This window comes from Megalobrama amblycephala, linkage group LG17, assembly GCF_018812025.1.
Source record: "Megalobrama amblycephala isolate DHTTF-2021 linkage group LG17, ASM1881202v1, whole genome shotgun sequence".
Lineage (NCBI taxonomy): Eukaryota > Metazoa > Chordata > Actinopteri > Cypriniformes > Xenocyprididae > Megalobrama > Megalobrama amblycephala.
Window position 1 is genome coordinate 30,753,267 of NC_063060.1, and position 24,741 is coordinate 30,778,007.

The window sequence follows — 24,741 nt, forward strand, 5'->3', positions numbered from 1 at the left end:
CATTTTTCTGAACATTCTTTGTCATAACAAAGCAACGACTTCTACACATAATTGTAATACCATTTTCCACTATGTTGATATATGATGTTATAAAATCATGCCAGAATAATAAAATATATACATTTATTGCATTTTAAGATATTTTAATCACAAATGAAATGGCTGTATCGACCTTTGGACGGTTAAACCGAATGACCTTTTGACACAGCAAAATCTTTAAAATACCTTTATATGTAGCAAAATAAAATTAAAACCTTTTGGATTCAATAAAGAGATCTAGTCGCACTACCTTACATACTTTGGATGTCATATCTTTGTTTATTATTATTATTATTATTATTATTATTATTAAGGGCCAGTCACGTCATTGACCCATGTATTTGATGCTTTTTTTAGAAAGGAAAATTTAAAACATGAAAAGTAGGGAGAATCAATAAATTACGAATGATTTACTGCCATTGTGTGAATAATATGTAATCAATAAAAAGTAACTAGTCTGATTATAAGTATTTTAACATGTCATATAATTACAAGTACTTAATTTTCGGAATCTGATTATGTAATCCAGATTACATGTAATCACTAACGACCCAGCACTGGTTATTGAAGGTAAAGATTAAAGGGATAGTTCACCCCCAAAATTAATATTCTGTCTCTCTCAGGCTCACCATCATGTCGGCATGACTTTATATCTTCTGCAGAAAAAAAGATGATACTTTGAAGAATATTGGTAAAGCAAACAGTTTTGGATTGATTTCCTTTGTATGGACAAAAAACCTTCCTCAAAATATCTTTCACGGAGAACGTCATACAGGTTTGAACTCATCTGAAGGGTGAGTAAACGATGACAGAATTTTCATTTCTGGATAACTTTAATAATAAATTGAAGATTTTTATTACGCTAATAATCATAAATTGATGATAAATTCGTGCTTACTGCTCAACTTTTTGGGATAAGCTATATTTAAGTGCTTTTAGTTGTAACACAACATTGATTGTGTGAAGTAACGTAGATCCCTAACGAAAGCGCACAATACTAGCAAGATTTGAAAAAAAGAAGGAAAACTACTAGCTGTTAGAAGTGTAATCAGTAAGAAGTTTAGTTTGGGTTATTTGGTGACTAAATGTGTAAAGGAGAGCTGCACAAGCGTGTCTTTGTGATGTAAAGTCATGTGATGTCATCCTTCTCATGCTCCTCACTGTATAATGGGGAACTGCGATGCCACTGCACGAGCGCTGCTTGAGGGTCTAATAATGTTCCAGTCCAGGACATGTGGATCAACAACCCACCATCAAACAAGGAGCATCACCGCTGTCGAGCGGGTTCAGTGACCTCTGCATGTGTCTTGAATTCTCTGTCGGGTCTTGAGGTAAGACAGGTACAGCAGGCTGATCTCGCGCTGTGAGGCCTGAATACAGAATGCGACAATTATGCGGCCTCCTCTTCACACTTTTATTTGCTGAGGTGAGTAACATTATTTTCAATAGAGTTAACAACAACACGTCAGTTTTGAACTAAACTTTATTTTTTATTATCATTTTGTTGTCGTGCATATCTTGCTCCGTCAGTCTGTGACACTAATATCTTACAATATATTCCACACACAGACACTTTGTCCATCTAGCACAAAACATTGTTTATTGTTCTTGTCCAGGACCAGGACTCAGACAAAAAGCTCTTTGTAGTTTATTTTTCATGAACCATGGTGTCAGATGCAGTCCACAACTGTCACAAAAATGCCCATTATGTTAAAATATGGTTTTCAAGGACACAAGAAGTTCCTGAGGTTGAAACTGTCATAGTCATTTATTTTCTATTTGCTATTTTTGCAGTGGTTAATTTTGTGTTGGTTTTAGCATATAAATAGGGTGATGTCTGGTAAAATGGGCCAGTAGTTTTCGTATTTAATCACTGGAAACTATTGTAAACAGTTGTCTCAACTGGCTGGACAGGAAAAACTTGAGTGTCACAACATGGTAATTCACAACTTTATGCAAACAAGACAAAATGATAGAAGAGAGCAAACACGTTGCCTGAAATGGTCTGATTTCAAACAGTGTTTATATTGTTTATTCTTTATAGTTGCAGCTTGCTCTTCCATGAAAACTGAATCAGTTTAGAGTTAATCACTTCTGCACATATGTGACGTTATTTTTAAATTACTAAAATCTTCTCTAAAACAAAATCTTCTTTTGCAGACAGTTGCTGAAAAAAAGTACTGTTGGTATTTCGAAGGAGATTATCCAGTATACTTCATGTACGTATAATAGATTTATACATATATATATATATATATATGTGTGTGTGTGTGTGTGTGAAGGACAGAAACAAGAAGCTAGAAAACCAGGACCTGCACTACCCCTATCTGTACTAACCTTACCCCTTTTCCTTTAAAAGTTTCAACAGAACAGCGGTTCATTCAGATGCACATTGAAAAAAAGAGAATTCCTCAGCTCAGACCCCCCCCACACCCTTTACTAGTTTCAATAAAAGTAATTTATCACAAGTGCTCCCGTATTCCCAGCCTCTGACATACGCCACAGGAGGTGAGGTACAAACAGTTCAGTCTTCACACCAAACCCACTGATTAATTCTCCTGCAGCCACAGCAGACAGTACTTCATGCTCCTTAACTACATTCAGTTCAGAACAGGACATACATTCATCAATTTTGCTTGTGCAGCTCCCACAAGTCATTTGTGCAGCACCAACTACTAGGTTTTATCTGAAAATATGATTAAACTGTAAATAAACTATATAAATTTGTAGATGATGGTCACCTTTTCTTACTGTGATATAAGTCTTATTTATTTTCAGTGCAACTGAATGAATTCTCTCTCTCTCTCTCTCTCTCTCTCTCTCTATATATATATATATATATATATATATATATAAATGCTACTGTCCAAATGTTTGATTCAAACTTGAAATTTGATCAAAAATACAGTAAAAACAATAATATTCTGAAATATTATTAGCCTACAATTAAAAAAAACCTGCTTTCTATTTTAATATATATAATTTTCAGCAGCCAGTTTTCAAGTGTCACATGATCCTTCAGAAATCATTCTAATATGCTGATTTGCTGCTCAAGAAACATTTCTTAGTATTATAAATGTTGAAAACAGTTGTGGTGCTTAAAGGCACAATATGTAAGTTTTTTGGATTAAAGGTGCCCAAGAATGCTTTTTCACAAGATGTAATATAAGTCTAAGGTGTTTCCTGAATGTGTCTGTGAAGTTTCAGCTCAAAATACCCCATAGATTTTTTTAAATAAATTTTTTTAACTGCCTATTTTGGGGCATCATTAACAATGCACTGATTTAGGCAGCGCGCCGCCCCCTTAAATCGTGTGCTCCCTGCCACACGAGCTGTCGACTATATTACAGTGCATTTACAAAGTTCACACAGCTAATATAACCCTCAAATGGATCTTTACAAGATGTTCGTCATGCATGCTGTATGCATGCTTTGAATTATGTGAGTAAAGTATTTATTTGGATGTTAAAGTTTTATTCTGAGTGAATTTGAGGCTGTCCTCCGTGGCTAATGGCTAATGCTACACTGTTGGAGAGATTTATAAAGAATAAAGTTGTGTTTATGCATTATACAGACTGCAAGTGTTTAAAAAATGAAAATAGCGACGGCTCTTGTCTCCGTGAATACAGTAAGAAACGATGGTAACTTTAACCTCATTTAACAGTACATTAGCAACATGCTAACGAAACATTTAGAAAGACAATTTACAAATATCAGTAAAAATATCATGCTATCATGGATTATGTCAGTTATTATTGCTCCATCTGCCATTTTTCGCTGTTGTTCTTGCTTACCTAGTCTGATGATTCGGCTGTTCTGCTCCAGACGTTAATACTGCCCTTGTGTAATCCCTTTCATAATGTTGGGAACATGGGTTGGCATTATGCAAATATTGGGGCGTACACCCCGACTGTTACGTAACAGTCGGTGTTATGTTGAGATTCGCCTGTTCTTCGGAGGTCATTTAAACGAATGAGATTTATATAAGAAGGAGGAAACAATGGGGTTTGAAACTCACTGTATGTCTTTTCCATGTACTGAACTCTTGTTATTCAACTATGCCAAGGTAAATTCAATTTTTGAATCTAGGGCACCTTTAAAATATCCAAAAACCACTAAAAAATGTTATACAGTATATTTTGATGATTTGATTATCCCAGTTGGTTCCAACAATGTTTAAATCCAGAGAAATCAGCTATTTTAACCAGTGTAACAGCCCGTGTCAATTTAATGCATCCTTGGCTGACCCCAAACTTGTGAACGGTAGTATGTATGAATATACTGTATAGCCAATCATACATATTTTAGCATGAACTTCAAGCCATATTGAAGGGCTACAGTAAGGACTGAGGAAGAATATGTGTCTGTCTTTTAGATGCAAGACATATGAGGACTGCTGTGGAACACAATGCTGTGTTCGAGCCCTTTCTGGTCAGAGAATATGGTATTTCTGGTGAGTCACTTGCTTCATTTTCATTTTCAAATTTTTCTTTATAACTACAGGAGTTTTTTGGGGAAATTGCATTCAAAATGTTATTTGGCTCAGAGGGTTTATTGGAACATCCATCCTTTTTCCAAACCGTTTCGTCCTATGTAAGGTTGCAAAGAACAGGGATCTTCTCGCTGTGAGATGATAGTGCTGCCATCCCGGATTGGAGCAATTCATGTGATTTTATGGGCTGTTTTTGATTGGTCCTTAGGCTGTTGCTGATAATTGGAATTCTGTGCTGCTGCAGTACTGGGTACTTCATTCGCAGACGTGTCCACCCTTACCCTCCACCTGGGGAACCTGATTTTAACGTGGCCTTCACCAGACACCCCATCATATCTCCAGGTACTCTCTCTGTATGCCCTTGTCCTGCAAACACCATTCATGTGGTTTGATCTGCTGTGTGTATGTTGTCTCTGTGTGTTGGCAGGACTGCATCAGGCTGGCTTTCACAGTTATGGAGACTCAGAGACTGCAGTCATTTCCACCGTCTACCCAGTGCAGACCCACCCCGGTCACGTGACTGCAGTGTATTCAGCCCTGCCGTCCTACTACAGCCAGCCTCCTCCTTCCTATGATCAGGTCATGCAGGGCTCGCAGAAGAAATAAACAGAAGAACACAGTGTCCTGAGCAACAACGCTACAGATCCTCAGTGACTTTTTGGTACTCAAACTTAAAGTCTGTGAGGTGAAAGGAAGAAAGAAAAAAGAAAGAAACTGAAGAAGCTCAAAAACTCAGGCATCACTGGAGGAAACAAACTTACAAACTGGAGTAAGAGTACAAAAACAAAAATATAGAGACATTGAAATGCCTCCATCTTTCTATCAGCATAAAAGACCGAGTCAGAGGTAATAGTAGATCTGTGTAACAAGAGCCTGCTTATGTGTTATAATTTTACTAAATTGTTAAAAATCTTTAAAAAAGAGTGCTCTAAAAGTATCAAACATTTTATTTCTTCACTTATTGACTATGAAAATGTCATTGACTGAAATCTACTTCATGGTACATTTATTTTTTTAACAAACAGATCACCCATAACCCCAATAAAGTTGGTTTTTTAAAAGTTATATCTTTGCTTTACATATATTTATTACATTTATTTAATAATACATTTATACATTTGTTTTTAATTAGTTATTATTAAACCTATTTATGTGGAATATTAATGAATTATATTTAGTATTTTATTTATGATATTATATACATAACATACATACAAACTGTTAATCTATTTTTTGTTTTATATGGGTACATTCATAAGTCTAGGGTCAGGAACTTTTTTTGACCAAAGAGCGATTTTTTTATTTTAGGTTAATGTAAATATAATATATATATATATATATATATATATATATATATATATATATATATATATATATATATAAAAATGTTTTTTTTTTTCAATAACATTTCAATAATAGTAACTTTATTATGTCCATAGACAACTAAAAACAAACAATAAATAAGTTACAATAATGAAATAATTGTGCAGGGATTTCGCTGTGAGGTTGAGTTACCACCTGAGGAGCAGAACAACGCACTGTGCTTACATCGATTGTGTTTATGTGTCCTCAACATAGTGGTATTTTGAAATTATTTCTGTGTGAATTTGACCTTTAGGCGCGCAACCAAAGACAAAGGCCACTATGCTTGCTTGGTGGTCCGCTCGGAGCGCGCACACAGAAACCATCCCATCAGTATTCAGTTCTCTCTCGCGGCTTATTGCGCTTTTAATATTTCTTTTTAATATCAAGCACATCCCGCTCTTTACTTATTCATTCATGCTCCGTTATTTATAACTTCAAACAATATTGTCAACTGAAAGCTGTGCGGATTAAATATAACACATTTATAGGACATAACATCTCTGCGGCAAAAGCGAAAGTACCCGGTGACATTTTTCTAAATGTCTCTAGGCACAGCAGAGCACCAATTTCAATAAATAATATTCTATACATAATATGTATCAGTCCAGTTTCTTTTTTATATACTTTTACATTTTCACTACTAAAAATAGTTTTCACCCTTACCACAAACAAGCAGAGGTGTAAAAAGTACTCAAAAATGTTACTCAAGTGAAAGTACAAGTACTGAGTGAAAATTTTACTCAATTAAAAGTAAAAGTATCTGGCCAGAATCATACTTGAGTAAAAGTAAAAAAGTACTACATTAAATTTGTACTTGAGTATTAAAAAAGTAAAAGTAACAGCAAGAATGAAAACTAGAGATTCTTGTTTAAGCTTTGTGTTAAGTGAATGAACCACATACAAAGTTTTATCTTCCTTTAGAACTGTTTGTGTTTAATTGTATTTAATTATCAAACTATAAAACTACTACCTAATGCCAGTATGCAACATGCTACTCAAAGTTGCAAAACCTCGGATTTAACTTAAGCAGAAGCTGATTGTCAAAATTGTGAGTGTCAAACCTAGCTCTTTTGGGGCTAAAAATCAATCCTGCAGTGCCTGAAACACTGGTGTCTGAAACACAGGCCAGATATCCATCCAACACTTTGCTGGCTTCATGTGTTGTCTGTTTCAAAGAAGTGAAAAAATCTTCATCATCAGATGAACTGTTGGCCATGGGTGCTCTTGATTCTGTGGCTGATTTTTGACTTCCTCCATTTTCTTCCACTGACTGTTATACAGTGGGTACGGAAAGTATTCAGACCCCCTTAAATTTTTCACTCTTTGTTATATTGCAGCCATTTGCTAAAATTATTTAAGTTCATTTTTTTTCCTCATTAATGTACACACAGCACCCCATATTGACAGAAAAACACAGAATTGTTGACATTTTTGCAGATTTATTAAAAAAGAAAAACTGAAATACAGAGGTGGGTAATCCAGGGGTCAAAGAGTAAAAGTCCTGCCATATTTTTATTCCACCCACTGAAGCATTAATGAGATAAATAAGTGATTAATTGTGTGATGATTGACCACTATTGAAGACACCTGATGATAACAAGCAGAATCACCAAAGGAGAAAATCACAATTTTTAAGTTACCATCATCGAGGTCAGGGTTTGTTTTAGTTGCGCTCTTTACCCTTGGCTTTTTAATATTAGATTTTGTTTGGGCAGTTTTAACTGCATTAAAACCAACCAGACAAGCAAAGTTCAAAGATGATGAGGTGTTGGTTATGTTTTCACGTAATCATTATTTGACCTGATTCACTGAATTCATTTACAGCCCAATCTCTGAGTTAGATTTACATTATTGACAGCAGCACTGTGATTATACAGCACAAGATCAGCTTCTTACAGAATTATTTTTTTTTTTTTAAAGTTGTCCTTATCACAAAAAAAAAAAAAATAAATAAATATTTGTGTGTGCCTAATATATATATTAGGCACACACAGACATCAAGAATCAGCGTATGAATCTCAACAACGGTGACAAGCAACATTTTCTGATAAACAGATCAACTCTGAACATTAGAAAACAAGCTAATAAAAAGTCACAGAAAAACAGCAAAATTTTAATAGTGAGAATAAAGAAAATTACTAAAACAATTCAGCTCATAATTTATTCATGCAGCAATGCATGATGGGAGGCATGGATGAATTTTGATTGGTGGCACCCAGAATGCATTGCAACATGCTTTATGATGGCCACCACTGTTGGGATTCACAGGATGATTCTTGATGTCTGTGTGTTTAAATGAGCTCTGTTTTTTTTTTTTTAATCAGAACTCTAAAAAAAAATTGTATTGATAAAGCTGATCTTGTGCTGTAGAATCACAGTGCTGCTGTAATCAATAATGTAAATCTAACTCAGAGATTGGGCTCTAAATGAGTTCAGTGATTCAGATCAAATAATTATGTGAAAACATAACCAACACCTGATCATCTTTTAACTTTGCTTTTCTGGTTGGTTTTAATGCAGTTAAAACTGCCCAAACAAAATCTAATATTAAAAAGTCAAGGGTCAAGAGCTCAACTAAAACAAACCCTGACCTCAATGATGGTAACTTAAAAATTGTGATTTTCTCCTTTGGTGATTCTGCTTGTTATCATCAGGTGTCTTCAATAATGCTCAATCATCACTCAATTAATCACTTATTTATCTCATTAATGCTTCAGTGGGTAGAATAAAAATATGGCAGGACTTTTACTCTTTGACCCCTGGATTACCCACCTCTGCTGAAATATCACATGGTCCTAAGTATTCAGACCCTTTGCTCAGTATTTAGTAGAAGCACCCTTTTGATCTAATACAGCCATGAGTCTTTTTGGGAAAGATGCAACAAGTTTTTCACACCTGGATTTGGGGATCCTCTGCCATTCCTGCTTGCAGATCCTCTCCAGTTCTGTCAGGTTGGATGGTAAACGTTGGTGGACAGCCATTTTTAGGTCTCTCCAGAGATGCTCAATTGGGTTTAAGTCAGGGCTCTGGCTGGGCCATTCAAGAACAGTCACAGAGTTGTTGTGAAGCCACTCCTTCGTTATTTTAGCTGTGTGCATAGGGTCATAGTCTGGTTGGAAGTTAAACCTTCGGCCCAGTCTGAGGTCCTGAGCACTATGGAGAAGGTTTTCACCCAGGATATCCCTGTACTTGTCCGCATTCATCTTTCCCTCGATTGCAACCAGTCGTCCTGTCCCTGCTGCTGAAAAACACCCCCACAGCATGATGCTGCCACCACCATGCTTCACTGTTGGGACTGTATTGGACAGGTGATGAGCAGTGCCTGGTTTTCTCCACACATACCGCTAAGAATTAAGGCCAAAAAGTTCTATCTTGGTCTCATCAGACCAGAGAATCTTATTTCTCACCATCTTGGAGTCCTTCAGGTGTTTTTTAGCAAACTCCATGCAGGCTTTCATGTGTCTTGCACAGAGGAGAGGCTTCCGTCGGGCCACTCTGCCATAAAGCCCCGACTGGTGGAGGGCTGCAGTGATGGTTGACTTTCTACAACTTTCTCCCATCTCCCGACTGCATCTCTGGAGCTCAGCCACAGTGATCTTTGGGTTCTTCTTTACCTCTCTCACCAAGGCTCTTCTCCCCCGATAGCTCAGTTTGGCTGGACGGCCAGCTCTAGGAAGGGTTCTGGTCGTCCCAAACGTCTTCCATTTAAGGATTATGGAGGCCACTGTGCTCTTAGGAACCTTAAGTGCAGCAGAAATTTTTTGTAACCTTGGCCAGATCTGTGCCTTGCCACAATTCTGTCTCTGAGCTCTTCAGGCAGTTCCTTTGACCTCATGATTCTCATTTTCTCTGACATGCACTGTGAGCTGTAAGGTCTTATATAGACAGGTGTGTGGCTTTCCTAATCAAGTCCAATCAGTATAATCAAACACAGCTGGACTCAAATGAAGGTGTAGAACCATCTCAAGGATGATCAGAAGAAATGGACAGCACCTGAGTTAAATATATGAGTGTCACAGCAAAGGGTCTGAATACTTAGGACCAAGTATAAGTATATAAGTACAAGTGTAATTTCCAGGTCAACAAAGAGTATAGAACCCAAGAGGCGACACTCGGATACTTTTTAGGCAACAGTCACTAGATGGCGCTCCGGTAGCGCGGCCGCCATTATGGGGTGAAAATACTACTGGACCATTGAATCCTTCACATCTTACGCACCCAAAATCGGTGAATTTCACTGCCAAATCAGAAGCACAGTAGAACAGTTTTTTAAATTAAGTCACCAGTAAATTGTATGGCTCCTACAGTAAATGTTGTCTTGTCTTATATATGTTTTATTTTACCAGTTGTGGAATCCAACCATTCATCCATCTGAGGTAATGTAGTTAGCCTACTTTATTGAGCATTTCCATTTTATGAAACTTTACACATTTATTAATAGTAAATTAATAATTAATTAATTTAAGATCATCATGTTTGCAGCGAACAATATATTTCAGACCTTGTGGAGTAATAATAATAATATCTAGATCTGAATTGAAATAAGCTATATTGTACATTTTAATGGATCACGCTACAAACATAATGATCTTATGATCTGCTGTGTCCATTATCGCATAATTCCCACTTTTGGACACTTTTGCTTCAATGGACATTAGACAACACTGCAAAATCAAGCTGTTATATTCATATATTTATTGTCCAACATTCCCAATTTTTCTGATGTATGTCATAATTTAATTTCATATGTCGGTATTAATTCAGTGTTTATAAGTCTAATACTAATACTAGATCTTTTAAAGAGTTTTAACCCAAACTGACTGAGAGCAAAAAAGTTTTGTGAAAAAGTTTTTTTTTTTTTTTTTTTTTTTTTTAAACAAAGCAGCTGATATTGCCATAGAAACTAGTGGACTAAGTCACCTTCACCCCAAAATGGCAGAAATGCAAGGCCGCTGCTGGGCGCAGGTGTTGCAATGGAACATTCTATTGAGTGTTGCTTCTTGTTAGTGTATATTCTTTGAGGTCAAGGTGCTGTGCATTGTGGTAATTGATGCAACATGACATCACTTCCAAAGGACCAATGAACATGTCTGACCAATTTCATGGAATGTGAAAATGAATCTCATTGAATAAATAACCTTTAAATTAAACTGGTCATCAGCACAATTCAATTGGTTTGGTAATAGCAAAAGAAAATAGAATGAAGTGATCTCCAAAAAATAAGTACTTTTTGACTGTAAATAAAATTGTAAGGAGTAAAAAGTACTCTTTTTTTCTCAAAATATGTAATCAAGTAAAAGTATTGATTTTTAAATGTACTCAAGTAAAGTAAAAATCCCCAAAAATAATACTTAAGTACAGTAATCAAGTAAAATTACTCAAGTACTTTACACCTCTGCAAACAAGCAACTACTTATCCGCTTGAGTCTGAACAGAGTACCCCAGGGATGACGTGTTTTTGTAGGCCAACCCGGAAGTTAGCGGCGCATGGGTTCCCTCCGTTGAAAGCCTATGCATTTTTCCCATAGACTTTTGGAAAATCGCAGAAAATAAGCTCTGTGTTTAACAAAGGGTTATGACACTTACACGTTTTGTCTATCAAGATAATCTTTACAAGTTAACACAACATTTATAGATTTTGAAGCCTAAATAAAGTCGTCAGATATAAAAGGCTAACAGTAGGCTATAAACGGACTACAGCACACCATGGTCGCAGATCAACGTCGTCACCACCAAGCTTCCTCAAACTGTATTTAAAAAAACAACTTTATTTACAAACATGCTCGCTGATTATGATATGCGCTGTGTATGTGTATGTGCTTTTTCATGAGAAATGCTGTCCAAATGTCCCGTTTTTAATGATGACGTCTAAAGTCCCCGCCAAAGGAAGTAGTCCCTTTTAGCAATTTGTTAGCAACCGCCGATTTTAAGACACAGTAAAAGTTTAAAAAAAATCACAAGTGGGTTATAACTGGTGTGTTTTATGTCATAGATCAAAACGTGAAAGTATTTAGAGGCTTTGTTAACCACAGACCTTATTTCAGGCGATTTAGCAAAAACCCATTCAAAAAACCCAGACTTTACGGCGTTGGAACCGGAAGTCCTAAAATGCTAACTCGCTCCCGGGTTTTGCCTACAAAAATGCGTCATCCCTGAGGCAAACAGAGAAAAAAATTAGTGGTTTGCAGGTTTAGGATTAGGGGTGGGGGAGGGGTTAGGATTAGGCAATCAGATAGCGACTTAAATTTGATAGTAATAATTTGGCAGGGAGTCGAAATTCGGCACAACACCTGTTACGTTAGGCTACAACTTGAAATATATTATAATTCTAAACTTTTAATTAACTTCGGTAGGCTGTACAATGAAGGAATTGTAATTGGCTGCTTTTTCTGCAGAAAACTCATCTCTGTTGATGCGTCTAATTTGTTTTGTTTTTTTAAATGATCGATCATTTGTTGGTAATGGGAAAGAGACCTCGTGAGCCATAGCTTTCTGACTACTGATATAGTGAGATAGATTAGTATCACAAAAGGTGACATGGGAAGGAATCCTTTGTAACACAAACCTCAAACTTACAATGAGAATGGTAAATGAAAAGTTTTTGTTTGTTGCATACTGTACTCTGCGGTTTAGCAGGAATTTTGTGTAGGCTGCTTGGTAGGGCTATTGTTAGAGTACATATCTGGGACAAGATGTATGGATTATCTAGCCAAAATTGCTTTGTTTGAAATAGCCTATTAGTATTATTTAGAAACTACATTAATATAATAAGTAAAATAGTATTAACTAATATAAATATATAAATATTTAATATATTAATATGACTTATAATCAATATCATATATGTCATAAATATATACAATATTTTTTTATGCTTGTTACATAAATTACCCTTAATTTCCACCACAAGGTGGCGCTGCAAAATAATCTCTAGTTTCGTCCTCTTTACTAGTACTTACTGTTGTATAGCTACTGAGGGAAAAGGAACACATGCCAACACAAGTTTCTATCTCGTTATGTCATCATTTCTTCCTTAGAATGATGACATATGCAACATTCAATCAAATTCGCCTTGTTTGGAAAAGGCCATAAGAATTTTCATTCTCTTCAAGGCATTGAAAACCCTTGTGTCTGTCTATACCTTAATAAACTGAAGAAGACAAAGAAACCTCTGTGGTAACCTAAATACAGCCCTACAGGTGTGTGGCCTTAGTTGTAAACCTTAGGTAAATCTTACAAAATGCATCTGAGGACATTTAAGGTGAACTAAAAGGACAAACAATGCCAACGAGCAGTGTTCTGTATGATCATATCTGATCTGAGCTTGTGTTTAGATCTGAGATTGTTTGATTCAGGGCCACATTCATTCAGTCTCTCAAGAAATCAGCACATTAAAAGTCATTCTTGTGATGAAGCTGTAAATCCTGAAGCAGTGTTGCGATTCTCTTCTGAGAAGGCCAGATCAATGTCAGCAGTGTCAGATCTGTCCTTATGAAACTTCAAGTCTAGACTTCACTTTCATGTATTTTTTTCCCCACAGTGAACAATATAATTCAATAATTCTAATTACTTGCATGCAAAGGCCTTGAGAACGTCGTGAAATGACTGAAACCACCCCATCTCATTTGTTCCTGCAATATGGAATGGATCATTTCCATTGAATTAATTTATAAAAAAAAGAAGTTCTTCACTCCGTCCGTGGCCCAATAGGGTCTGGTTGGGGAGAGGTCAAGGGCAGGGGTTGCTTTAAAGTAAAAAGCAGGGGTTGCTTTTTTTTTCTTTTTCTTTTTTAAGGAATATTGCAGTATCTAGTATTTCATCTGTGCAAATCACTAAAGATTACGAAGGCACTTGAATTAAAAAAAACAAAAAAAAAACCTTCTCTCCCTCTTGTAATGACATCTCTTCTCTGACGACATGTTTACTGCTGCGAGGGCGGGACAACCTGCCATTCACATGAGCAAAACCATCCAACCATCAATTCCCAATGGATAAAATCAAGTTCCGCTCTACACGTTTTCTATCTGGACTATCGCAAAATCCGTGTCATGTCAAATTCAAGGTATAGCATTTAGGTTGTTTTCAGGTGCATGAGAGTGGAGGACGGAAAAAAAAAAAACCGTGCTTCAACAAGCCATATATCCTGTGAGCCGCATCACAAGACAACCTTTGTTTGACCTTCAGCTCTTCTCATTTATTTATAATGCAGACTTCATAAAAGTTTGAGCACAACTGAGCAGACAGTCCAGAATGTGGATGAGTTTAGTCTCTTCACTTTCAAAGCACACAATATGAAGAGGGCTCAGAGAATAGGCACTCGGAATCTATTATACAACTACAAATGTTCTAGATGGAACAACAAAGGAAAGGTTTGAAAAGAAAATGTTTGAAAAATGTGACAAATGCATCACCCTGGTCTTGTCTACATGCTTGTCACTGCAAATCATTTCTTTCACTCGATGTTAAAAAAATGTTATATTGTTTGCATATGCAAGTTGGCAAAAAAAAAAAAAAAAATGTATATAGACAACAATCAGGAAACAAATGTAAGCAAATCCGCAGTTTGTGGAACATGAGGCAGCATCATAGACTTGCACACAGTTAAATATTCAGTGTCCACAGGGATTAAATGAACTCAACTAGATGTTTACAGTGTAGCGTATATATTATTTTGATGGTCAAGTTTCTTTTCAAGTCAGATTTTCAGATATGCTGTTTCTTTTACTTTTGAGATCCTACATTCTGCCCATCCCTGACTTGTGCTGTGTAGAGGTAGAAGAAGCAGATGGACTTTGACGTGTTGTGAAAGACAAACAAATAAGTTGGTAGACTTTCAGTGCACCAGAGGACCCTTTAGATAAGTGCAACATGCACCTGAAAAGTAAACTAGAAGGTTACAGCTACACTTTACAGAAATCAAGTCCTTCAATGTATGTAGCTGTTAGATACACTAAACTGTAAACTCTAACGCTCAAAATAATAAATTGGTTTGAGTAGAACAAACTTAAATTAAACATTAGTTCAGTCAAATCAACTTTTATGAGTATTTAGCACTTTCTTTTTCTTTCAAGTTCACAGAACTGATATATTTTAAGTAAACAGAACTGTTTCATTGTTTTGAGTTTTATGAACTTATTTATTTTAATTTAGACAAACTTAAGTTTAACTTGAACTGGGCTGGGATTTCTTTTTCCCAGCATGCTTTGCCCATGGCACTCGAAAGGGAGATTAAAGGATTAGTCCACTTTTAAATACACTTTTCCTGATAAATTTACTCACCCCCATGCCATCCAACATGTTCATGTCTTTCTTTCGTCAGTCGAAAAGAAATGAAGGTTTTTGAGGAAAACATTCCAGGATTTTTCTCCTTACAGTGGATTTCAATGGCTACCAACAGATTGAAGGTCAAAATGACAGTTTCAGTGCAGCTTCAAGGACTTTAAACGATACCAGATGAGTAATAAGGGTCTTATCTAGCGAATCGATCGGTCATTTTCGAAAAAAATACAACCGTTTAAGCTTTATAAACAAAATATCGCCTTGAACATACTTTCCGCTTCCGCATTCTTCATAACGCTTACGCTGTATGTCCTACGCCTTCCCTATTCTACTTACGTAACGAACGCAGCGCCAGTTTCGTTTTTTCCCGTAACTTGAATAGGGAAGGCGTAGGACATTCAGCGTAAGCGTTATGAAGAATGCGGAAGCGGAAAGTACGTTCAAGGCGATATTTTGTTTATAAAACATAAACGGTTGTATTTTTTTCGAAAATGACCGATCGATTCGCTAGATAAGACCCTTATTACTCATCTGGTATCGTTTAAAGCCCTTGAAGCTGCACTGAAACTGTAATTTTGACCTTCAATCTGTTGGTAGCCATTGAAATCCACTGTAAGGACAATAATTCTGGAATGTTTTCCTCAAAAACCTTCATTTCTTTTCGACTGAAGTGAGAAAGACATGAACATCTTGGATGACATAGAGGTGAGTAAATTTATCAGGAAAAGTGTATTTAAAAGTGGACTAATCCTTTAAATGCTAAAATTAAGTGCTAAATAATGTTTTCTTTTTTTTTTTTTTTGGTGCAAGATTAATGTTAAAGTCCCCCTGAAATTAAAATTTAAGTTTTTTAGATTTTAGTATGAATATGTTAGCCTTAAAGAGGCTCTATGTAAGGTTTTTACTTTAATGAAGCATAAAAATACCCCAATATGTTTGCAGATATTTAGGAAACTTGCTAAGTTCACCTACTTGTTCCTCAGAAAAACAATGCTACAGCCAGATATTCTACTTTGAAAATGTGCGTTCCGTGTCGGAATGTCTGTCTTTGTTTTGGTCTGTGCTAAACTGCATGTTGCCAGTTTATCCAATAGTATTTCGACATCACAGGTTGCCAGTTGGCGGAAAACATTGTATATTGCAACCATGGAAACCAGAAAACAAACTGGGTCAGAGAATCGCAGATTCTAGCTGACATAAAAAGCCTCTGAATCCATCTAAATATCTCTATGAACAACAGCATATTAAAACAGATAAATCAACTCATCAGCTTACAGTGTGTAAGTCTCCTCAGCTTTCATTGTAAATTGCGCTCCCTCTTGTTGCTGGCAACCCGCGTCTTTTAACGAGGGGGCGGGCCAAACAATATTTTGAATTTGGACTGCAAATTCACGAGAGCACAGAGCAGATCATATCCACAGACCGCAAAAGGTATCGGACCCATTTGAATTCTGCACATAATGCTGTATTTTAAAGTGATAAAGAGGGCATTAGGAGGAGAAACGGTTAGAGATTAGAAGGAGACGTAGGTTTTACAGAGTTTATTGGCTCTGGCCGAGCGGTGGTATAAACGAAACGCTATTGGCTATTTTTAAAAAGGGGTGGGGCTGTTCGATATATCACCCTGTCTTCCTGTTTCAGTTGTAATTATGTCAACACATTGAATAATGCTGCGCGTTCCAAGACTCTTCAGCAGGCCTTTAAGAGGGACATTTTGTAGTGAGTAATGTTTTGTTATGCTAATTTCGAAGAGTTCCTGTTAACGTGGGTTTTCGGAGAGTTTCCATCATGGTATCAAGTAGTGCACATGGCTTGGTTTGAGAGCAACTATGTGAAATACTTTATATTGCTGTACTCATTCAGCAAGTGCTAAATCATGCTATTAACATGTTAACAAATTAGCAAGTTAGCATTTTCTGAATTAGCTTGTTACAGCTAACTAATTTTACACTAATAAAAATGTTTACATTTAGGTTATATGATCATTTTAAAGGCCCACTGAAGTGGCTTGGAACGCATAACATTATTCAATGTGTTGATTTAATTTCAACAGTCCCGCCCCTTTTTTAAAATAGCCAATAGCGTTTTGTTTATATCACAGCTCAGCCAGAGCCACTGAGCTCGGTAAAGCTTTGGTTTCCTTCAAATATCTAACCATTTCTCCTCCTAATCTCCTCTAAAATACAGCATTCTGTGCAGAATTCAAATGGGTCCAATACATTTTTGTGGTCTGCGCCGACTCATGCATATGATCCACTCTGTGCTATCGCGTCTCTGGACCGGAGCAGACTGTTCTCACACTGCAGCGGTTCAAGTGACAAACGGACTTCATTCGCGCCAATGAAAAGCATATTTACACTGTCTGAATCATTTCCCTATCCTCTATATAGTGTACTATGTGCAATTCACCATGTAGAAACTAGTAAATATGTGAACAAATGACTGATTTTAGCCGCAGCTTCAGCATCTGTTTATAGTGTAGGAGGGGGCGGGACACTTCAGATTCTAGAGAGCATTTGATTGGACAGAAGATTTGATGAGAAGCTGAAGTGCGATGTGATGTCATGAAAATCTGTGATCCATTTTAGTGGGAGTGAGAGACTACGTTTTGAATGCTTATATCTCCTAAATGCAAATTTTGTCATTGTTTTGGAACACTAGCTTATTCGTAACTTATTAAAAGCTAAAAAATTTAAATTTTGATTTCAGGGGGACTTTAAGTTAAATTTATGAATTAGTGTACTTAAACATTTCAAGTTAAGAACAATTAAAATGAGTACAAAATTAAAATATTCCAGTTCTGCTTACATAACTTTGAATTTCTTAAAGGTGCCCTAGAACCAGTTTTCACAAGATGTAATATAAGTCTAAGGTGTCCCCTGAATGTGTCTGTGAAGTTTCAGCTCAAAATACCCTATAGATTTTTTTTATTAATTTTTTTAACTGCCTATTTTGAAGCATCATTAACTATGCACAGATTCAGCGTGTGCGGCCCCTTTAAATCCTCTCGCTCCCCCGCCCCTCGAGCTCTCGACTATTATACAGTGCATTTACAAAGTTCACACAGCTAATATAACCCTCAAATGGATCTTTACCAAATGTTCGTCATGCATACTGCATGCATGCATTGGATCATGTGAGTATTGTATTTATTTGGATGTTTACATTTGATTCTGAATGAGTTTGATAGTGCTCCGTGGCTAACGGCTAATGCTACACTGTTGGAGAGATTTATAAAGAATGAAGTTTTGTTTATGAATTATACAGACTGCAAGTGTTTAAAAATGAAAATAGCGACGGCTCTCTTGTCTCCGTGAATACAGTAAGAAACGATGGTAACTTTAACCACATTTAACAGTACATTAGCAACATGCTAACGAAACATTTAGAAAGACATTTTACAAATATCACTAAAAATATCATGTAATCATGGATCATTTCAGTTATTATTGCTCCATCTGCCATTTTTCGCTGTTGTTCTTGCTTACCTAGTCTGATGATTCAGCTGTGCACAGATCCAGACGTCCTGCCCTTGTCTAATGCCTTGAACATGGGCTGGCATATGCAAATATTGGGGGCGTACATATTAATGATCCCGACTGTTACGTAACAGTCGACGTTATGTTGAGATTCGCCTGTTTTTCGGAGGTCTTTTAAACAAATGAGATTTATATAAGAAGGAGGAAACAATGGTGTTTGAGACTCACTGTATGTCATTTCCATGTACTGAACTCTTGTTATTCAACTATGCCAAGGTAAATTCAATTTTTCATTCGATGGCACCTTTAACTTAATTTTTTTGAGTTTTGCCAACTTATTCGGGTTTACAGTGTACCATTCAAGGCAAGGCTGAATTTATGGCAAAGCTGAATTTTCAGCATCATTACTCTAGTCTTTAGTATCACATGATCCTTAAGAAATCATTCTAATATGCTGATATGGTGCTCATGAAACATCTCATTATTATCAATGTTGAAAACTGTTGTGCTGCTTAATATTTTTGTGGAAACCATACATTTCAGGATTCTTTGATGAAGAGAAAGTTCAAAAGAATTTTTTGTAACCTTATAAATTGATCAGTTTTATGCACCCTTGCTGAATAAAGTACAAACAAAAGTAAAATCTTACTGACTACAATTGGTTTTGAATGGTAGTGTATGTATGCTTTTCCTGGTCTATTAGTGGAGAAATCTGAACAACCAGAGAAGAAAAGCTGTGGCAAAAATCAAAACTGGCATCTATGAAAGATAATTCTCCAAGATGTTTAATGATGCAACAGAGAAATAAAACTACAGACATCCATACGAGAACATCGACAATGTATTGAAAGCCAGCTTTCATAACAAACAACAACAAATTCTTTTTCAGGTAAAATAAGTACCTATTTATTACATTGATTTCAAATGTACAAGTTTAACAGACAGACAAAAAGACATCCAATACAATTCTTTGAGCAATCATATTTTCATTCAAATAGTGATTCATCTCAATGTGACTGTGACAATTTTTTAATCTGACCTGTGATCACTCTACTCTGAATGACAACATGACACTGAAAAAGAAAATAAGATTCAAAAGCCTCTCGATTGCAGTGTTTCAAATATTAGGGACAGCACTAGAATACTATCATTAACAATTTCTCTCAAAGAAACAAAACACACAGACATTTTTATGCAAGCACTTTGTACAAATTAATGTCACATCTAAATGAATAAAACCTTTATATACACTGAGGTAAATGATCACATTGGTCCAAAGAGGTAATATGCTTCACCATGAGTTATGGTTGAGTTTTGCACAGTAGTGTTTTTCAAAACGATGTTTCTGGCTCTTGAAAGATGCTTCAATGTGACCCAAACTAATTACATTTACACCAACTGTAGGGTAGGCAGTCATTATAAAAAGGCTTCTGGAATGATGTATAATGGAAACTAAATCTGAATATCGACATTTGTCTGCACAGAAACCAGGACCTTGGAATGAACGGAGAAGTAAAGAGGTATGATGACCTTCAAATATCAGGAAATAGTTACAAATAGATTCATTCTACATTTGGGGCCTTATGAAAACCAATAGTTTTTGACTTTACAGAGAGCACAAATCTTTATAAAATCGAGGCACTTGTATTGCATCATGCACTGGAGAACACAGTGAGATTGCATATTACAGCGAAAGTGTTCTTGGCTGCATCCAAAATCATTTCCTGCCCTTCTGTGCAATTCATTCATTCATAAAGTTAATGCCAGTATGGGTTGCAGGACAGTATGGTGCTACTGAAGCACGACCCCCTCTTAAGCTATGACTGAAAATATGTGTTCAAAATGCCACCAAAGCGAACGTGCAGCCATACGATGTGTGACTTTTTAGACAATGTAAATAACAGCAAATGAAAAATAGTAACTGAATCTCAGGACAATGTGAGGTTGTGGATATCTAGAGAAACCTAGATATTTGCTTCATTCTTTGACAGGAACGTACTGAACACTGCTGGTGATTGTTGACGTGTGTTTATAATGAGAGTCACAAGAGTGATGGAGAAATGAAAATTCTGTCATTTACTCATCCTCATGTTCTTCCAAACCTTTATGACTTTTGTTCATCTTAAAAACACAAGTGAAGATATTTGTAATGAAATTAAATTCCTTTTAGTCCATTGGAAGTCCATAAATTTGATGATTCAAAATGTTCATTAATACATTGTAAAACAAATCCACATAAATTGAGCAGTTTAATTCAAGTCTTCTGAAGAGGCAAAATCACTTTTTATCATGATAGTTCGATTGACATTGATCTTTTTATGAACTTCTGGAAGTGTCAAATTTTTAACTACATGGACTTTAGAAGGAGGGATAGAAATGTCTCATTTTCATTAAATTTCATTAAAAAAATCTTCATCTGTGTTTCGAAGATGCACAAAAGCCTTATGGATTTGAAATGACACAAGGGTGAGTAATTGATGACAATTTTTTCATTTTTGGGCAAACAAACCCTTTAATGTAACCTGGATCACATCTTCAAAGAGTATCTTTGGTGCAGAGAATATGATTTCCAGCTGACTTGACTGTGAAAGACACTCCAAAAGATCCTTTCTTTTTTATGTTTGACTGTCCAAATAAAGACAGATTTCTCTAAAGTGACAAAAAGTTTCGAGATCACAGAAAGTGTTTGATACATCCACGAGATACACTGCAGCTCAATTACTGTTGCTCAACAATATGTGTGAGGTCACATTATTGAAAACAGTCAAAATGGTGTCTTGTACTGAACTGAATGAAAAAGGCTCCATAAAAACAGCACTTACAGCAAAACTACAGCAAAATCGAAGAACATTAAAGACTATATGCACAGAGCAAAATACAATAGATAGGTCATAGTTTGTGTCTTTCTGAGCTACATGTGTCCATGTTCTCTTAAAGTCTCAAGGAGCATGAATGGAAACAGTAAATAGTAATACAGAAAAATATAATCAGATCTTCATCACAACAGCACCATGTTTTTAAATGTGCATTAAACAAAACATACACATCCTTTTTAGATTAAAGGTTTAGTTCACCCAAAAATTACATTTCTGTCATTAAGTACTCATGCCGTTCCAAACCTGTAAGCAAAATTAAGATATTTTGATGACATCCGAGAGTTTTTTTTATCCTCCACTGAAAGCAATGAAATTACCACATTCAATGTCCAGAAAAGTAGTAAAGACATCGTTAAAATAGTCAACGTGACTACAGTGGTTCAACCTTAATGTTATGAAGTGAAGAGAACACTTTTTGTGAGCAAAAACAAAACAAAAATAATGACTTTATTCAACAAATTAATCTCTCCCCTGTTCGTTGCAGCGCGTCCAGGTTCTACGTCCGAACGGCGACCAAGTATTGGCCAACGCCTGTTCACGTAAGCAGCATGAGGCATGCGTGTGACGCTAACGCAGAAGCCGGCTAATAATGAGCCGGCGTTCGGACATAAACACGAAAACGCGTAACAGTCTGACAGGGAAGAGGAAAAATGGTTAAATAAAGTTTTTATTTTTGTTTTGTTTTGCGCACAAAAAGTGTTCTCTTCACTTCATAACATTAAGGTTGAACCACTGTTGTCACATTGACTATTTTTACTACTTTTCTGGACAATGAATGTGGTCATTACATTGCTTAGCATGGAGGCTAAAAAAAAACCTCTCGGATTTCATCAAAATATCTTAATTTGTGTTACGAAGATGAGTGCGACATGAGTACTTAATGACAGAAATTTCATTTTTGGGTGAACTAACCCTTCAACACAGATGTGCTGTAGCTAAGTTGGTCTTTGTACAAATGGCTTTCATAACTAACCCAGTTTTCTGCCTGATTCTTTAAGGACTGGTCCCTTTAGGCAACACCGCGGGCTGCTTCTAATATGCAGTATGATTGAATGTGCCGCCCTTGCTCACTCTCTGTGTCTGGAAAGCAAGTATGGTGAAATCACATTACAAAAACACTTCTGCATAATCAGGCAAGACTTTTGAGTCGATATTACAGCAGAATATGATCCTTTAACTGCTGAGATGTTTGCAAACAAGTGCTTCTTGTGGTGAATCCGATGTCCACTGTCCAATAGTACCTGATACCTACAAAGATCCTTTTTTTACCAAATATGGTAAACATGAGTGATTCGTAGCAGTGGCACTTTCTGGGACTAAATATACACAGTACGGACTACATATACATAGTATGTGGTTCTGTGTACGAGCCACATACGAGCATACAAATATACACAAGCAAGTCCAATCACATATGTACAGCTATAGACAACAGGCTATATACAGAAATAAGTCCATAAAGGCTCAAGTCCAGCTTGCAAAGCACATCAATGACACCGAATGGCTGGTTAGTTGTTTGGTGACTCACCAGTTGAAGCATGGGTGACTGACTCCTGGTTAAGGTTGTTTGAGGTGGTTTTGCATGATGAGGACGTATCTTTTCATGGACAACAGGGAACAGCACCAATTGCTTCTGGCCCCTCGATATCCCTGATTCACCTCCACAGCGGATGTAGCTCCCTCGATTACCTCTCTAGATGAGTGGAGGAAGTGGATAGGCAGTGTAAAGATGATGAGTTGTTGCACTATATCTTGATGCCCTCTTGTTGACTCAGCTGGGATAGCGACTTCTTCACCCGCAGCGCAGTGAGGCGAGCCCCTCCATTGGCGTACCAGCATTCCCTCATGATCTTTGCCATCACACGCAGGGCCTGCGGGCAAGAGGACATTGATGCTATCACAGATATAATTGCTATGCTATACACTTCCATTACCTTTCTTCCTCATCCTCACTCTCTTGCATACAAGCACAACACTGAGCTTTTCCGGCAACATATTTCTGTTGTCACCAATCAATTAAATCTATTTGCCATTGGTGTCAGTCTGTAAATCTTTGTGCACATCCATATGAGTCAGATATCATCTTGTTGGAGTTCCTGCACATGAAGACAGTGCAAGACACTTTGTCTCACAAAGTTAGTGGTTTGAATCAGACTCGATCATTCAGAGCCATTACAACAGACTCCCTCACTGAACTGAGAGTCAAGGCCTGTACACACCGGGACGAATATCTCACGCGTTTATCGCCAGCGTTTATCGCCAGCGTTTTTCGAGACGTTTTTTTGTGTTCACACCCAAGTGATTTTCACTGGCGATGCACAGAGTGAACGTGCAAATTCACTCCCTGACAGTATGTGGCGCTTGTGCTTAACAGTAGTGCAAATAAACATATTTATGATATTAATAAAGTTAAAGAAGATAAAAATGCAGATATTAAATGGCATATATATGAGAGATGGTAGTCAGAAATGGTAGTGCAAATAAACATATGATATTAGTAAAGTTAAAGAAGATAAAAATGCAGATATTAAATGGCATATATGAGAGATGGCAGTCAGAAACGGTAGTGCAAATAAACATTTATGAAATAGACATTCTCAACTATATTTCTTGAATGCAAAAGAAAAAAACAGCAAAAATACAGAAATAATACACATCTATTGGTATGGCCAAGAACTGGCAGAGCACCCATAGCGTGCGTGTCAATCAGCTCCCTAGTTCACTAGTCAGGGCACTGATCAGGGAGTCGGCCACATTCATTTAAATGATATACTGATACACGACCTAGGAAGCTAGGGAGCTGTTTGAGACGCAGGGATAGTTTGTAGGGGTCTTCCTCGTCTACTTTCTCTTCGTCGTCTTGTGTGCTCGGCAAGACTGTTTTGTGCTTGAGCGCCACCAAGTCGTGTTTTACTGTAACTTCAGCAGCTCCAGGCGCGTGAACAAAAGCACCAATCTCATTGGTCGGCCAGTTTTTAACACGGCGCGTCAAACCAAAAAAATGAACCCGAGGCGTTTTTTAAAAAATTAAGCTTTTACGGCTCGCGTTTTTCGCATCGGTGTGCACACTCACATTGGCGTCAGTTGTGTAGTCACAAGGCGTTAAACGACGGCGAAAATCGTGCCCGATATTTGTCCCGGTGTGAACAGGCCTTCATATTTTCAAATCAAAATGAACTGGGAATCTTTACCATGATGTAAATTTCAGGTT

General features: G+C 36.7%; 2 protein-coding genes across 3 annotated transcripts in view; one reads left to right on the forward strand and one right to left on the reverse strand.

Annotated features, from left to right (window-relative positions):
* Window positions 1-640: 640 nt before the first annotated feature.
* si:dkey-24c2.9 (uncharacterized protein LOC100007510 homolog) lies at window positions 641-5,596 on the forward strand. 2 transcript variants are annotated; one of them, XM_048164722.1, is made up of 6 exons: window positions 641-833; window positions 1,264-1,465; window positions 2,200-2,258; window positions 4,415-4,492; window positions 4,740-4,873; window positions 4,959-5,596. In XM_048164722.1, exons 2-6 carry the CDS (start codon window positions 1,421-1,423, stop codon window positions 5,135-5,137), a joined length of 495 nt encoding a protein of 164 aa, XP_048020679.1. In that variant the 5' UTR covers window positions 641-833; window positions 1,264-1,420; the 3' UTR covers window positions 5,138-5,596. The 2 variants fall into 2 exon arrangements, with proteins under 2 accessions (XP_048020679.1, XP_048020678.1); XM_048164721.1 differs by lacking the exon at window positions 641-833 and having other exon boundaries at window positions 844-1,465.
* A 16,692-nt stretch (window positions 5,597-22,288) lies between these two features.
* tgfbr1a (transforming growth factor, beta receptor 1 a) overlaps window positions 22,289-24,741 on the reverse strand; it is a 45,980-nt gene continuing 43,527 nt past the window's right edge. Inside the window, exon 9 of the mRNA XM_048162512.1 lies at window positions 22,289-23,401. Coding sequence (XP_048018469.1) covers window positions 23,276-23,401 — 126 coding nt within the window. The 3' untranslated portion in view covers window positions 22,289-23,275. The remainder of the gene's footprint in view (window positions 23,402-24,741) is intronic.

Bases quoted from the DNA above. Each gene is read 5' to 3' on its own strand.
- si:dkey-24c2.9 (XM_048164722.1), top strand. From the start codon at position 1,421: ATGCGACAATTATGCGGCCTCCTCTTCACACTTTTATTTGCTGAG. The intron at 4,493-4,739 runs GTGAGTCACTTG...ATTGGTCCTTAG, and splicing joins CAGAGAATATGGTATTTCTG to GCTGTTGCTGATAATTGGAA. The intron at 4,874-4,958 runs GTACTCTCTCTG...GTGTGTTGGCAG, and splicing joins ACACCCCATCATATCTCCAG to GACTGCATCAGGCTGGCTTT.